This window comes from Grus americana, chromosome 1 (genome assembly GCF_028858705.1).
Source record: "Grus americana isolate bGruAme1 chromosome 1, bGruAme1.mat, whole genome shotgun sequence".
Lineage (NCBI taxonomy): Eukaryota > Metazoa > Chordata > Aves > Gruiformes > Gruidae > Grus > Grus americana.
The window spans coordinates 94,468,093-94,484,435 of record NC_072852.1 but is presented as its reverse complement, the minus strand read 5'-3'; the positions used below and the strand labels follow the sequence as shown (position 1 = coordinate 94,484,435).

Sequence of the window (16,343 nt, the reverse complement as noted above, 5' to 3'; positions counted from 1 at the left end):
TTACAAAAGCCAGAGGTGAGAAACCTGGCGAGCTGGATAAAAACAAGCAAGCAGCCAAAAAGAGAAAAGTAATTCTTCTTGTTGTGAAGCTGTAATTCCTGCGCGTCTGCATACTTCTGCCATCAGCATGTAAGCACAGAACCAAAGGCACAGTCAGTCATCTTCCTCTAATGACTGGTTCACCAAGGAAAGGGCATACGCCGCTATCAGTAACAACTCCTTTTCTAAATCAAAACAATGATTTAATCCATACAATCAGTGCAGGGAACCAAGTGCCACATTTCAGATTTGTGCGTAAAGGTAATGGGGTGAAATTATTTCTAGTGCATGAAAACATAACCAAAAAAAAAAAAATCTTTCAACCCTTTATGGGGTTTAACAACAAGTGAAGAAACTTTCAGTTATTGCATTAGCTTGGGAAAAGTGTCTATCCACAGCACATCAAGTCAACATACTTTTATGATGCACCAAGAACAGATCTGAAGAAGCTTGGATTTTAAGAAATGCACTTACCAACAGAACTATTCTTTTCTCCTCTCTTCCCCAAAACAAACAGGATATAATTAAATGTAGCCAAATTCCTGACATTTTTAATCCATATTATATATATTACATAGCCCTCAAAACCAATAAAATGTACCTGCAGACTCTGTTTGCAGCATTGTTGGGACTTCTCTTGGTCTTAGGTGACCAATTTCACTGCTGCTGTAGCGTACGGGAGTTTCTTCATGTTCTGCTGATTTCGTTGGGAGAAACTGCTTCATTCCTTTCCACCACCCTTCATGTGGATTTAAAAACAAACACACACCTCCTAAGACTGCACATATACTGTGTTTTAAGCTACTAAAACATTTTTACACCACAGCTTGTATTTTGTAGTAGCAGGTAAACAACTCGATTATCAGTATTTGCATGACCCTAAGGTTACAAGATATTTTAGTATTTTCTGGCAGACTGAAGATTCAGAAACAGAAGATTCACCCAATCAACTCGCCTGACTTCCCACGCCTTCAAACACCAGCAGAACTTCTGCAGTCTAGCGACTCTATTCCTGAATGTCCATTAGCAGCAGTGCTGGGGCTACTTATCACATTAATAAACTCAGAAAATACAACACAGAAAATACTGAGAAGTCAGCCATGATTCCAATTTGTAAATCAAGTATTTACACAAAATTTGAGACAACCTCAGTTAATAACCTAAGAGTACATTTAATGAATGTGGTTTCTGGCTGTTAATGTCACGTTTCTAACTCACATTGCAGAAAAAGGCTGATCAGTGAATATTTGCAAAAAACCTGAATAAAGAGGATTTCTGACATCAGTGGAAATGACAAGGAGTGACTGTGGTAGGGAGGGTTGGTTTTGTCACATTCCTTGCCCTCCCTTCCCCAGTAGCCAGAGCCACTCTAGTTTTGCTGTCCATTAACATATTTCATCCCCACTGTAAGAGACCATCCTGTAGGAGATTCAAAACCACAGAACACTGTTTAACAAAATTTGAGGTAGCCTGTGGGAGGGGACAGGCAGAGGTTCCACAGAGAAGCGTGGCAACATTATTTTCATACTGCATTGTGCAAAACTTCCTTTTAAAACAGATCTACATACTGAATGTTTAAATTTAAACAAACAGGAAAGAAAACCTAGGCATGTCCATCACTGACAATTAAATACGGAATATTTTGAATCTAACATTCTAAGCCAACAATGCTGTGACCTACTGGAAATGGACAGGCAGTAAATAAAAATAAGGTTGTTAAAAGGTTTCTTGTCTAAAGGATAAGGCATACTTAAAACTGCCAGTGAGCAAACACACAGGTGGAAATTTTCAACATGAAGACGGAGAAGTGAAGCACGGTCATACCAACAGTACAAACCAGCTGCTGCACCACCCCTTTATGCTGTAGCAGAAGCATTTTCAGGACACTTGCAATGCGCTGATCAGACTGTCTGATCTTAAGTTAATGGGGCACAAGACCGTGGGATGGAAAATATGCCTAAAAGGGGCTGCAAACAATCCCACATGCTTACTAGAGCAATGAAGAGACACAAAGTTGACAGACCTTGTGCACTAGGATGAACAATTTTTCTAGGACAAAAGTAGTACCAAATATTTGATTATCAAATGTATAAAGACATTCCTCATAAATTATTTCCCCCCCCCCATGTTGTATAATTAAGAGGTTTTATACTTTACTAAAAAAACACAACCAAAAACTGGAGCTGTAACCGCTAACAGGAAACAAGGCATTTTCTATTTCTGGAAATAATTCAGAGAATGAAGCAGTTAAGTCTGTACAGAAAAAGAAATTCAGTGTTCACTATGCCTACATCAGCATTAGAGAAGCTTCTGCTAGTGGAAATTGTCCGTGTTACTGCATCTGAAACACACATCGAACCAAAAATGCCAAGGGATTTCATAAAACCATTTTGTTACCTGCACGATCCCAGTAAGGTAGATCGTAAGTGCCCTCAGTTTTTTTCTTGCTGTAAAAAAAAAAAGAAAAAAAGAGTATTTTAGGTAGTCTGCTTATCAGAAGATGCATTAATTAATGCTCAGCAACTACCACCTTGACTGTAACTGGTCCTCAAATTTAAAGTAAAAGCACCAGTAACCTGGCTTGCCATCACCAGTCTGCTGCTACTGGAGAAACCAGTTTTCAGTAAAAGCACGTCTAATGAAAATAGTTACAAAAAGCTGTTTTCACTGTGCTCACTATTCAAGTCAACGTTGTCTCACAGAGAATACAATTCTGAAAATTCCGCAAATGTGGACCATGTAGTTCCCATAGCAATACATGCAGCATTCCCTTCCCACACACCAGGCTAACATTCATTTAAAGTACTTTCATTAATCTATTCATTTACCGGTTTCTCCAATGCCACGCACAAACTAAGATAAGAATCAGAGTAGTGAAGACCATCACCAGCACTGGAACCAGAACTGCTGTCAATGCCACATCTGAAAGCCATTAAATTAAGTGGTGTCAGACAGAAGAGCCTCTCATCAATCAGTTTGTAGTTTGAAAATGACTTGGGTAAAGCACATAGTTTTCATCTATAGCGTCTATCCCACTTGATCCCCCAGCTAAGCTACTCTGCTGGATGCTCCCACACTGTAAACAGCCATTAACATCTAGCTCTTCTACATGTATTCACAGCAGGTATTTTTGCAAGGTTTTTAATCTAAATCAAAAGATTTGTTTTCATGTAAGTTTTCTGTTAGAACAATGCATTTTATTATTAGCAGGAAAAATCAAAAGAGCCCAGGAATACACAAGTATGATGTGAACCTCCTGTAAGAAGAAAATACCACAGTACCTTAACAGTTAATCACAATCAGCCTATGCTGGGTCTGCATGTGACAGGAGGCCATCCTGCCCCTGCCATCCAAAGGACACTTCACCAATGCCTGCATCTGCAGTGATCTTGCTCCCTTTTCTGACAATTTTCTTTGATAAACAACATGATGATGCCAAATGATGTTTTTTTCAAATTTCATGCCAACATGACTGGTCCATAAAAGATTAGCTATGTCAAAAGTGTTTTGTCCTAAGAAATTATCAAATTAAATAACAAGGTAGTTACATCTGATTAATTCTGAAGGGGAAGTCCAAGTTGCAACTTTCTCCTTCTGACAAACTCTGTTCCGTAATTAAAAGCTGAACTCCATTTAAACAAGTTTTGAAAGACAGAACTTATAGAGACTTGGAAGACTGGTTTTGTTTCTGCATGCAGTATGCAACTGTACATTTTTTATCATATATACATTTAATAACTGGTAAATATTAAAAATATTGATAATTTGCAATAATATATTAAATCTTGAGAAAATTTACACTTAGTATATGCCAAAGTACTGTAAGGAGTTCCCAAACACTCCTATTGCTTAACTGTGCATACCTTTGGTTACACTTGGAGTCACTGTGGTGTTTTTTATTTCAGGTGTGAAAGTTGTTTTATCTGTCTGCAATGAAGTCTTCACTGAATGAATGAAGTCATCACTGAAGTCATCATTCTTGTTCTGAGGTGGGGGTGGCATGGTGATTTTAGGAGCACGGCCTTTAAAAGAAAAGATTTTATAAAAAAAGGTTTTTAAAGTGCTAGTTTTCCATGCTTCCTTTTCAGGAGAAGACAGCTGGAACAGTTTGCTCTAAAGCTTTTGTTCATGTTATATAATGAGGAAAAAAACCCCATGAATCAATAACATGGAAAGCAAGTCACTGATATCTTTTGAAACAGTTATTTTCTAATTTACCCTGTTTATGCCTAAACTAGGTATCTTCCAGGTTAAGTGTAGTAACTCTGGAAGAAATTCGGAAGTATCAGTTACAGAAGGATTATGCAGCTAAGAAGTACCTTTTTTCTCATTGTCGTGGTTTAGCCCCAGCCGGCAGTTAAGCACCACGCAGCAACTCGCTCACTCCCCCCACCTCAAGGGGATGAGGAGGGGAATGGGAAAACAAACTCATGGCTTGAGATAAAGACAGTTTAATAGCATAACAAAGGAAGAGAAAATAATACTACTACTACTACTAATAATACAACTGATGCACAAATGCAATTGCTCACCACATGCAAACGGCAAATAAAACAACCTGATGCCCAGTCTGTTTCCAAGCAGTGACTCTACCGCCCAACTCGCTTCCCCAGTTATATATGAATCATGATGCTATATATTAGGGAATATCCCTTTGGCCAATCTGGGTCAGCTGTCCTGGCTGCATCCCCTCCCAGCTTCTTGTGCACCTGGCAAGGCGTGAGAAGCTGAAAGGTCCTTGACTTAGTGTAGGCACTAAAACTACGTAGCAACAACTAAAAGCATCAGTGTTATCAACATTATTCTCATACTAAATCCAAAACACAGCACTATAGCATCTACTAGAAAGAAAATTAACTCTAAGTCGAAACCAGGACAGTATCCACGCCTTAATCCATACCATCTATGTCATGCCCAGGTCTTATATTTCCCAATACATTCCAATTAATCACCATCACTTTTCCTGTCTTTTGAAAGTACAGTCTTTTTACTGTACATGCCGGTATCACTCCCTTAGTCTATGTCCTTCCCTCTAAATCCCTCAAAAATGTTCATCGAGTTCATTTCATCCATGACTTTGGGCTTCATCTGCCGCAACAGTCTCTCGGGGCAGAAGCGATGGTGTGTACTGTTGGATTGTTGCATGCTGCATCCGGAGCTCACGGCTGCTGTATCTGGCATGGTCCAATCTCATGGCCTGCAGGTTAAAGGTGTCAATCTCAAGGAAGTTGCTGGGCGCTTGTTGCTGTAGCCAGTTCTGGTTTCATCATCGCTGCACTTTGCTCATTTTCATCAAAGTTATTCTTCATTTATCTGGGTGATTCTTACTGTAATACTCCTATTATGGTATTTAGCAATCAAAGTAGAGATGACATGCATTATTATGTAGCAATTCACACCATACAACTTAATTTATTGGCTATTCTCACCCAAAATTACTTCCTCATCTTTCTGCATCACCCACCAAGCACACCCAGGTCCTTGAGCAAAAGCAATGCCACAGATGGGTTTGCCTTCATTGGGCAGGGCCAGCTCGATTGGTAGATCCCCTGGTGTTAAACTAGCCAGGTGGCCTTTGCTAAACGTGTATCCCAATGTTTGAAAGTCCCACCACCCACCGCTCTCAGTGCAGTCTTTAGCAGTCCATTGTACCATTGGATTTTCCCAGAGGCTGGTGCATGACAGGGGATGTGATACACCACTCCATGCCATGCTCTTTGGCCCAGGTGTCTATGAGGTTGTTGCGGAAATGAGCCCCATTGTCTGACTCAGTTCTTTCTGGGGTGCCATGTCCCCACAGGACTTGCTTTTCAAAGCCCAGGATAGTGTTCCGGGTGGTGGCATGGGGCATGGGACATGTTTCCAGCCATCTGGTGGTTGCTTAAACCATTGCAAGCACATGGTGCCTGCCTTGGTGGGTTTGTGGGAGTGTGATGTAATCAATCTGCCACGCCTCCCCATATTGATATTTCAGCCATCGTCATACCACAGAGGCCTTAACCGCTTGGTTTGCTCGATTGCAGTGCACATTTCACATTCATGGATAACCTGTGCGATAGCATCCGTGGTCAAGTCCACCCCTCCGTCGTGAGCCCATTTGTATGTTGCATCCCTTCCTTGATGGCCTCATGTGTCCTGGGCCCAGCGAGCTATAAATAAATCACCCTTCTGTTGCCAGTCCAGATCCACCTGAGCCACTTCAATCCAAGCAACCTGATGGTTGCTTTGAATGTTCCTCAGTGGCCCGACTCTTGGGTACGTGGGCACCTACGTGACGTCCTTTTACAACCAGCTTCTCTAGCCGGGCAGCAGTATCTTGCCACAGTGGGGCAGCCCAGATGGGTTTGCCTCTGCGCTGCCAGTTGCTCTGCTGCCATTGCTGTAACCACCCCACAGGACATTGGCCACCGTCCATCTCTGTCAGTCCAGAGACAGAGCATCGGCCACTTTTCTCCTTCAGCAATGTCTAAAGCTGGATGGCTTTCACCTCTGCAGACTGGCTCGATTCACCTTCTCCTTCAGCAGCTTCTGCGACTCGTCATGCAGGACTCCATAGGGCAGCCTTCCACCTCTGATGCTTTCCCACGATGCGACAGGACCCGTCAGTGAACGGGGCATATGGCTTCTCATTGTCTGGCAGTTTCTTACATGGTGGGGCCTCTTCAGCAGGTGTCACCTCCTCCTCTGGCATCATTCCGAAATCTTTGCCTTCTGGCCAGTCCGTGATCACTTCCAAGATTCCCGGGTGACCGGGGTTTCCTACTGGAGCCCGCTGCGTGATCAGCGCGACACGCTTACTCCACGTAGCATCCATTGCGTGGTGTGTAGAGGGGACCCTCCCCCTTTGAACCTTCAGCCCAGCACCGGCAGTTGGGGTGCCAGGAGGAGCTGTGCTTCAGCACCAATCACTTCCAAAGCAGCTCGAACCCCTTCACATGCTGCCAATATCTCTTTTTCAGTTGGAGCGTAGCGGCCTTGGATCCTCAGTATTCTCGACCTCAAGTCTTCCCTGGTACTTTCTACCAGGGACTCCAGCTAGGGCCATTCTCCCCGGCTACAGTGTAGAGCACGTTCTTTACATCTGCTCCTGCCCGGACTGGCCCAAGGGCCACTGCATGGACTATTTCCTGTTTAATTTGTTCAAAGGCTTGTCGTTGCTCAGGGCCCTGTTTGAAATCGTTCTGCTTCCAGGTCACCTGATAGAGAGGGCTTACAATCAGACTGTAATTGGAGACACGCATCCTCCAGAATCCAACAACACCCAAGAAAGCTTGTGTTTCCTTTTTGCGAGTCGGCGGAGACATGGCTGCTATTTTATTGATCACATCCACTGGGATCTGTCGACACCAATCTTGCCTTTTTTTTCCTAAAAACTGAATCTCCTGTGCAGGTCCCTTGACCTTACTTAGATTTATGGCAAAACCTGCTTTCAGAAGGATTTGGACTATTGTCTTCCCTTTCTCAGAAACAACTTCTGCTGTGTTGTCCTCTGAGAGACTGGGCAAGGTAGACAGCTGTTCAGTTTCCTCTGTCTCCAAGGCAGCTATGCCAAGAGCCCACCGGTACCCTTTTGGGTCCCTGAAATACCCTCTCTGGAGGCAGTCTGTGCCCGGGATGCGTGGAGCCTCTGGGCCAGTCACAATGCGGGGCTTTTGCCACTCATTCCCGGTTAGACTCATAATAAACCATCTCCCGCATGGCTAATTCCCTCGAGTACTGGATACCTCTCTCTGTGGTGGTCCACTTGCCTGGATGACATCCAACATCTTCGCTGAAGGGATACCCTTCCCTTACGCCTGACAGAAGTCGCCTCCAGAGGCTGAGGGCTTGTGTCTTTTTTCCCAATCGCCCTTGTCAATGTCCCCTTCCCTGGACAGGGATCCCAGCTGCTTGGCTTCCCTGCCCTCTAATTCCAGGCTGCTGGCCCCGTTATCCCAGCATCGGAGCAGCCAGATGACAATGTGCTCGCCTGGACGGCGGCTGATATCGTTTTTCACGTCTCGCAGCTCACTCAGGGACAGGGATCGGGTGATTACCTCTGGTTCTGCCTCCTCCTCCTGTTCTTGTGATGGTCCTGGTTCATCGTCATCCCCTACTAAGGGAACTGATTTTTTTTTGTGTATTTGTTCTTATATATAGGGGTGACTGATACCGGCACGGGTTGGGGTTTTCATTCAGCTGCAGTGCCTGTCACCAGGGTTTGAGTAGCCACTGTGCGTGTCACCAGGGTTTGAGTAGCCGCAGTAACTCTCGGCCGAGTTTGATTAGCTACGGTGCCTGTCAAGGGGGGGGAGGGGGGGCGGGGGGGTAGTGGTGTTGGAGTAGCCGTGGTGCCTGTTGCAGGGGTTGATCTCTGAGTATTCTTAAATAGTTGTTTAACCCTGAACAAGACCTGAACCACATTCAGGAGACCTAGCAATAGAAGCATGCTGATCTGAACATCCCAAGGGTATTCAACATTCTCAAGAGCTGTTGTAACTAGCCTGGGAAGGTGAAGGAATGTGTCTCCCCCACACATTGGCTCTCCAAGGAGAAAAAGGAAAAAGTGTAATTATGAATGGCTCCTGCAGTATGGAGATGAAGCTGTCGCTGTTGCTCCACTGCCTCCGAAAACAGATTCAGTCACCAAGAACAAATACAAAACTGGTCTGACTATCAATGATTTTATCATACCATAAGCCATAGTACACCAAACAGCAGAGCGATAACCTTAATCCAATACCCAGAGGTGACTAACCACACATAAACACTGATATACACCAAGTATACACCAGTATATACACCAAATATATACAACTCTGACAAAACTCTGAGAACAAATAAAACAACATTGTGACCAACGGACCAGTGACAATTAAACTAGTGTAATAAATGCTTATAACAAATAACACCTGGTGGAGCAGGAGAAGCTGAAAGGTCCTTGACTTAGCGTAGACACTACAGTGACCTAGCAACAACTAAAAGCACCAGTGTGTTATCAACATTATACTCATACTAAATCCAAAACATGTCACTATACCAGCTACTAGAAAGAAAAATTAACTCTATCTCAGCTGAAACCAGGACACTCATTGAAAATTTTCTGAGAACACAATCTTTGCCAAATTATTTCATCGCTTGTCTTGCACAGTTGAAAGGTTTTCAATTGCCTTACCTATACTAAACTGACAGCCTAGCAATTCTACTTTCATTGCAATTTTCTGGTGCCATTTTAAGGGGTTAATCCTAAAAAAGCGTGCAATAATAGGTGGAATGAAATTATTGCGAACTTCCTGGTACAATTCAGTGTTCCCTTGAAATATCTAGAAAAGAACAAAAAAAAAAAAGAGACAAACATTATGTTATACAAATGCAATAGCAACTACGTAACTACAACCAATTTTCATGTTTTTAGGAAAAATAAGCAGTGTGTAGTCCTGAAAATTCACCCCAGAATGGTGCTGCTGCCTGCACATCTCTACTCACTCAGCCCTATTAAATATATAACTAAATAAAGGCAGGCGTGTGTGTACGTGTACGCATGCAACTACTTACTTCAGAATAAAGGTATGATGTCATATTCTACTGACACTCCCCAGACAATGCCTGCTGTTAAAGATATCTCACATGTTTACGGCACTGAATAATTCCAACTCAGCCCTTTTTGGTATTTTGCACTTACTCTTCAAATATACACAGCAAGCAGTTGTGACAACACGAAAGCAGGAATTAAGCGGTGCCTTCACACAGCCTAATAGTTTAAGTATAGTCTGTTCTGTGACTGGGTATGGCATTTATTAGAAAGCATTAAGAGACAAAGTCAAGTATGTGATCACACTGTCCTCTAGTGGTTGCTGTCTGCGAGGGCTGAACGGCAAGCACAATAAAAGGATTCAAGTTCTGAATGGAAGAGCTCTGAACAGGAGCCACGCAGTTCTGGAAGAGAAGGGCGCAGACTTTGCATGAAGGATGAGCTCAAGCTGGTCCTTCACTGCTGGTCCTCGCACACAAGGAACTCATCAAAATTTGACAATAGAGGATGGGTTTGTCTGGTTGAAATTTAAAACCAGTAAGCAGACAGTCACTGTATGATGCAGTGTAACCACACTGACAAATATACAGCCAACTACAGGTTTTGCACTAAGCTGCTTAAAACAATACAGAAACTAGGCCCAGTACTCCAACCCAGCAAGCTATCTCATCGTCTTTGGGAGGACTGGTTTGGTATCATGTCTTTGGGTGGGAAGTGAACTGTCTCTCACGTTAGTGCACAGCAGTTGGGCTTTGGCTCTGCAAATGCAGCTCTTGGGCGCTATTGCAATGCATGTCACCATAGAGGTGACAGTAAATGAGTAGCGTGTTTGGTTTTAAAGCAGTCATACAGATATCACAAATCATATTGGACATACTGCAGAACAGAATTACGGCACTTGCCTGAAAAATAAATATTATAGCGATTTTTCCGCTCACTCACACCACTTGGTAAACAATAAAGCACCTTGCCACTCTTAAGGACAAGCGCTGTATTGTGTAACAGCTGATGTGTCTGCATCAAATGGAGCAGTCAAGAGTTTTTAGCACACTTCTGATCAATGCAGATTATTTAAGTTTTTGTAACCAAATGACCAGAATTTCCTCACAGGTTTGGAATAAAACTATTATTCCAGGAAACCATCCATTCAAAAGCCCCCAAACCTCCCAAACAACCCCAGGGACCTTTAAGGGACTCATGTCTGGGCTCCCTGACATACATAATGTGTCTCTGCTCTCCAAAGACACACAAGCCCTATTACTATTACTTACGCATAAGAATTTTGGTTTGTCCTTACATAGGCATTAATTGTCTTCATGTCTGAAAGCACTAACTGATCAAACAGACAAAATTCAATTTAGTTAGGAAGGGAAAAATAAATCACTTGGTAATTTAAATGCAGTATTTCACGTTTGAGTGTATTATTTTTTTCTGCATCTTAAATTAGTAACCAGCATTTTCATTTTTATGTATCCAAATAACGCTATAAAACTAACTGCTAACCCATTCATGATACTAAAAATCTAGCGAGGCAAACACAAGGTATTTGCCTTGAAAGTGTATAGTCTCTGCTCTTCCCCAGCTCACTGCAGTGCAGCTTCACAAGCACCTGGCGGCTCTCAGTGACATCTGTCCTGCTCTGAATTGAAGTTTATTGTTCTTAAATATACTTACTAGCAATGAATGAAAACGTTAAATGTGGGAGCAAGATTCATTAATGCTATTATCTTCAAGAAAGATTAAGAGTAAAGCAGTTCTTTACCCCAGGCTTTTATTAGTCAAACTTTGGATGTCAAGTGTTATGATAGTAACTTGACTTTACCTTCAGGTCAATATTGTTTGTTCATTTAATTTTTTTGCACAAAAAGAATTTGCTTCTGAGCTCAGTACAGTGCAAGTTTTTGGATGAGAAATCACCTTCATATTTCATTTATTATCAAACTCTCTCCATTTGCCTCTGTGCTGTCAACCAAAACTTTTCCCACACTGCAACTTTGATATGTCATTTTTCCGCAATTCAAACATTTTATTCTTTTTTTCATATATAAAAAAATTAAGAAAAGCTTTTCTTGAGTACTGACAGACCTCTAGAATCTATTTGCAAAGAGGACTACAGGAAAGCCTTGGAAAAGCTTCTAGTCCCCTGAACGACATCAGGAATTTCAAACATCTTTCAAAAAAACCAGGGAACAGCACCTCCTGGGTGGGCTGCTGTGCAATCATGTCAGGCTCAAAGGGAGAAGCCTGCACACGTATGCATCCAAAAGCAAAGCTGTATCAAGTGAGATGATGTCAGACAGAGGAAAAATCTGCTATTTTGAAGCCTAAGAGATAAACATACTGGACTCTTTTCTGTGTCATTCAACTCCAGCTGGTGCTTCCTGGATATGTATGGTTCTTCATGCAATGATACAAAGAGTGCAAAAAAAGATCTGTTGCCTGTAATTTCAAGCTCCACAACTTGTTTCATTTCATGAACTTGCAAGAAAAAAAATATGCTCAAATTAAAAGGCAACAGCTGCAAAGGTTTTCTAAGAAAATAAACTAAACATGAAGTCTAAATCTAGGTGGCTCACTAGCTGAGATTTCATGTTATGGCCAGGAGAGGGCACTCAAAAACTAGCAAAACATGCTGGATTTTTTTTTTCCCCCCCTTGAACACTTCACACTAACGGTCTGTTAGTTGATGTGTAGGTTCAAGGAGATGGACCAGCCCCGACAGTAAAGTCTCCTCCTTTCAGGAGATTCCTACTGTGATTATGTTCAGTGCTCAAAAACCTCTTCATTTAACAAACAGGATACTTCACCTTCACTTCATCAACAGAACGCTACATCTCACCTTGAAACATTCTTAAGCCACAGTAAACAGAAGAAAACTAAGTACAGCTTGGTTACCATTCTTAAGACCCATTTTTAAAAAGTTAGTAGGTTACTAGTTTCTATTACATGTATGTAATACCACAGGCCTGTGGAAGTAAGGTAAATTACATCCAAGAATTTTAAGAAAAAGAAGAAAATTCTAGTTCTAGTCAGGTTACCAAGAATTCTCTCATTTGTTTAAGAAAATCTGATCCAAACCACTGGGAGGACCACGTAGGACACTAATCTCATTTTTACTGTCTATTAAATACTGCAAAACTGTACACACAGAGAAAGTAAGATTATCTTGCCACTAACATTAATTCTTCTGTGTGGCAAAGCATTTGCAATCTGAACATTTCTGAACATTCCCTTTTTTAAGACAACTCCCCTCTCCAAGGGCTGTTCTATTATACAAGAAAGAAACTTACCAGTATTTTGTCAAAAAGTAAGATTGACAGAAACATTATAAATCCACTAACATTCATTCTGTGGCCACAAGAGGCTAAGAAAGTAAACCTTAATTTTGAAACATACAACCTATTTTGAAAGAAATCTGATTATTCTTAAAGGGACACAGTACCAGGCAGCCTACCACTGGCAATGGAAGTTTTTTATATAGAATATTCCCACCCCCAAATAGTACTAAAAATAATCTCTGAATTTCAGAACTGTTCAAATCCTTACGTACTTGCAAATTTTCATATTTTCTTCTGCATAGATGCTGTTTATGATTCAAAATTACACTGAAAAGGAAATTTATTTAATGTTTCCTCACTGTACCAACATTAGTCGTATTTACAATTGTGAAATCTCCACAGAACATACCTAGAAAGTGTGTGGTATTTTTACCTTATCTTTATCCATGCCAGGTTCTCTGTATACTGTCCATTTCTGGGCATCATCACTGTATAAAATTCTGTAGGCTGAGACATAATAGTAGTACTCTGCTAAGGTTGATCCAGTAGTTATAATACCTGTGAAAATGAAGGTGCCTAGTTAGACAAAAAAATGGTACCAGTTTGTAAAAATTAATAGATCAGCTTTTGAATCCAGAGTTCCAGAGCTGGAATCTCCACTGGCCCAATTACATTTCAGAAAGATTACCCAAGGTGCCAGGGTCTGAAACTTCTACAGTGACTGAAATTTCATAATCATTTTACTTACTTTTATATTTTAATTCTCCTGATAAAACCTTGCTAAGCACTTTCCCCCCATTTCTTGATGGAAACAGCCTGTTCATCTGACCACAGCCCACTCCTGTCTCCACTGCAGAGACAGCACCGGTCTTGCCTGCTTTTCTCCTGCCAACCTAAAAGCACCCCTGGAAGAACTGTCACTTCCTAAAGCTGACACTTCAGCACTGCAGAACAGCTCATAGGAAAGCTGTTTTGTAAAAGCTTATTAGCACAGGAATTAGGGGAGTACTGTAAAATCCAAATAGTCCCCAGGGAGGTAATAACAAAGGCTGCTAGTAAACCCCAGTTGCTTAATGACAGGAAGCCAAGCTGCTGATAGCAGGGCGTGCAGCTGAGTTTACAGAGACCAGCTCCTCCATGTGAGAAAGAGGCAAACACAAACTGATCAAAGGAGGATGTTTCACCATAGTCTTAAAGCCTGGACCTCTATGAAGCACTCTACCTAAAGCCACTTTATTTTTTAAGTCAGACTGCAAAAATGCCCATTAACAACAGTTAATCACTGCTGAACAATTAAATCAAAATATCAAACACTATCATCAGCACACAAGATACAACAGCTGCAGTGCCACTACTTATGGTCACCCCCGAGGTTAACCCCAAAATGCAAATGCCTCCCTCAGTGCTTCACTCCTGAGCATGGACCACATTGCAATCCACAGGAACAGGTAACCATGAGCGCAAACTCAAAAGCAAAAGCATCCAGAGCGGATTGGGAAACAGAACCTCCAGCTGTGTCTCCAAATAAACACAGGTCCTGAAATCACAATGGATGGTCCATCACAACGTCTGTGAAGGAGCAGAGCCTAACCCAGACTCTGGCTGCATCAGTCTGCGCTGTTTGATGCTTCTACTGAGGGGAAAGTGCAACAGATTGCCGAGGGGCCCACCATCCCCAACACTCAGCACAAGTTCCATTCCAGGCAGGGAGGTGAAGGGGAGGCTGCCAGCTGGTTTACTCTGCTGCTTATCTCACATTGCAACTGCTCCTGTCTCCACTGATGGATTCACTACGGCTATGACAGGCAGTAGGGAAAACCTAGAAACCTAAGTCAGAGGTACCACTGGACTGAGCTGGCTGGATATGGATTTGCACCTCCAAGGAGACAATCAGCAGGAAAAGGGAAGCATCAAGGATCCAATAAAACCACAAGAAACACTTCAACAAATTCTGATGGAAGAGGTGTTTTCTACTATGAAGCTCCACCTGTTCAACTCCAGGGTCCTCAGTGTATTAGCTAGGACATGGAATCAACTTTGCTGTAATGGTAATTGAATGTCACTGGACATTATCTAAGACCAAAACAAAATTTTTTGAATGCTGCTTAAAAGATTGCCTTACCTGTTATTCTCTTTTCTTTATTCAAGTCAATCTGCAACCACTGACGTTCATCACTGACAAAAGCAGCCCAAGGAGGACCAACCCTTTTCAGTCTGGCATTTTCAGGTTTCCAAATGTTCACTTGTCCTGTTTGGTCAGACCACTCAAGAATAGATGATGCCGTGATCTGGGAATCAGGGATGACCCCAGATTCCATGCCCAGTGTCCCATAGCAACCTGAGCAACAGAATAGGTGAGGATTCAAAAGGAAAATTCAAGTTACACAATGATTGTACCTGCTTGGAATTTAAGACATTACATGCAAATATGAAACTGCCATCTAAATTTGTTCCATAACAAAACACAGTCCTCTGCTTTCTAACAGTGATGCTGGAACAAAACTTGTGGTCATGAGTATTCCATGATTTATGCCTGCTCAAGGGTAATGGGGATATGCTCTCAATCACAACCCACACAGAACACCAGATGAGAAGCTTTGGGGGAGCTGTCATGGTTTAAGAGCATGTATGGTTGCAGCAGGAATGGGAAACATGGGAAACAGACTACTTGATCATTTGTTGTGTCTATGTAACTTCTTGGTTTTTAAACCTACCTCAGTATTACAATGTTAATTCAAACAATACACCAAAGCATGTAGGAAGACATGTCATAATCCTGGCCTTGAGCTCAAACACATCCTTGAAATTAGTTGTATTTTTTGGTCACCATTCTTACTAAATGTTTCTTCCCATGTTGCATTCTGCTGACGGCTGCAAAACATCTCCTAAACTCCTGGCTAAATTTCCTTGTGGCTAGCTAATATCCATTTGCTCTTTGCTAAAATCTTGTTCTGTAGTGCCAACAGTTTTCCCCTCTCACGCGTGTATTCCCCAGACATATCAGTAGAGGCCAATCTTTGCCTTTGGTCAGCCAGCCTGAACAACCCAGCCTGGCTTCCCTTTTGCTGTGCGTTCCCCCTCTCCCTGCAGGCACCCCTGCAGCCCTCCTCTGCACCAAGGTCAGGCATCATCCTTCAACACGCAACTGGATCCCAGACAAGGCCTTGCCAATGTCCTGTGTGATGGCATTACTAGTTCGTTGTCTCCACTGGACATACTTCACCTGCTACAGCACAGAATCACATCAGCACTTCAGTAACCGAATCCTTTCCCTCATCTGTCATTTCCATCTAACAGGCAGCCAGTTTGAAGCAGAAATGCCTCAGGCTCTACCTGCTCGACCCTATACTTTTTGCTCTGTGATTCTTCAATTAATTTCTGTTACTCAAGTCTCAAAGTCAGCCAGGTCTTCCTGTGCAAATCGTTTCATCTTCCTCTGCACTAACCACACCTCTGGCATTAATAACACACTCCTCTATTTTATACCAAGTCATGAAACCAACTGTTAACGGAAG

At 42.2% G+C, this 16,343-nt stretch overlaps 1 protein-coding gene across 3 annotated transcripts in view; it reads right to left on the bottom strand.

Annotated features, from left to right (window-relative positions):
* The window catches only part of LOC129205500 (discoidin, CUB and LCCL domain-containing protein 2-like), a 65,848-nt gene that overhangs the window by 3,688 nt on the left and 45,817 nt on the right, over positions 1 to 16,343 (bottom strand). For all 3 annotated transcript variants that reach the window (XM_054823036.1, XM_054823045.1, XM_054823054.1), the window contains 7 exons: positions 14,951 to 15,166; positions 13,262 to 13,386; positions 9,194 to 9,341; positions 3,903 to 4,061; positions 2,868 to 2,961; positions 2,437 to 2,486; positions 641 to 778 (listed from right to left, as the gene is read on the bottom strand). In XM_054823036.1, coding sequence (XP_054679011.1) covers positions 641 to 778; positions 2,437 to 2,486; positions 2,868 to 2,961; positions 3,903 to 4,061; positions 9,194 to 9,341; positions 13,262 to 13,386; positions 14,951 to 15,166 — 930 coding nt within the window. The remainder of the gene's footprint in view (positions 1 to 640; positions 779 to 2,436; positions 2,487 to 2,867; positions 2,962 to 3,902; positions 4,062 to 9,193; positions 9,342 to 13,261; positions 13,387 to 14,950; positions 15,167 to 16,343) is intronic.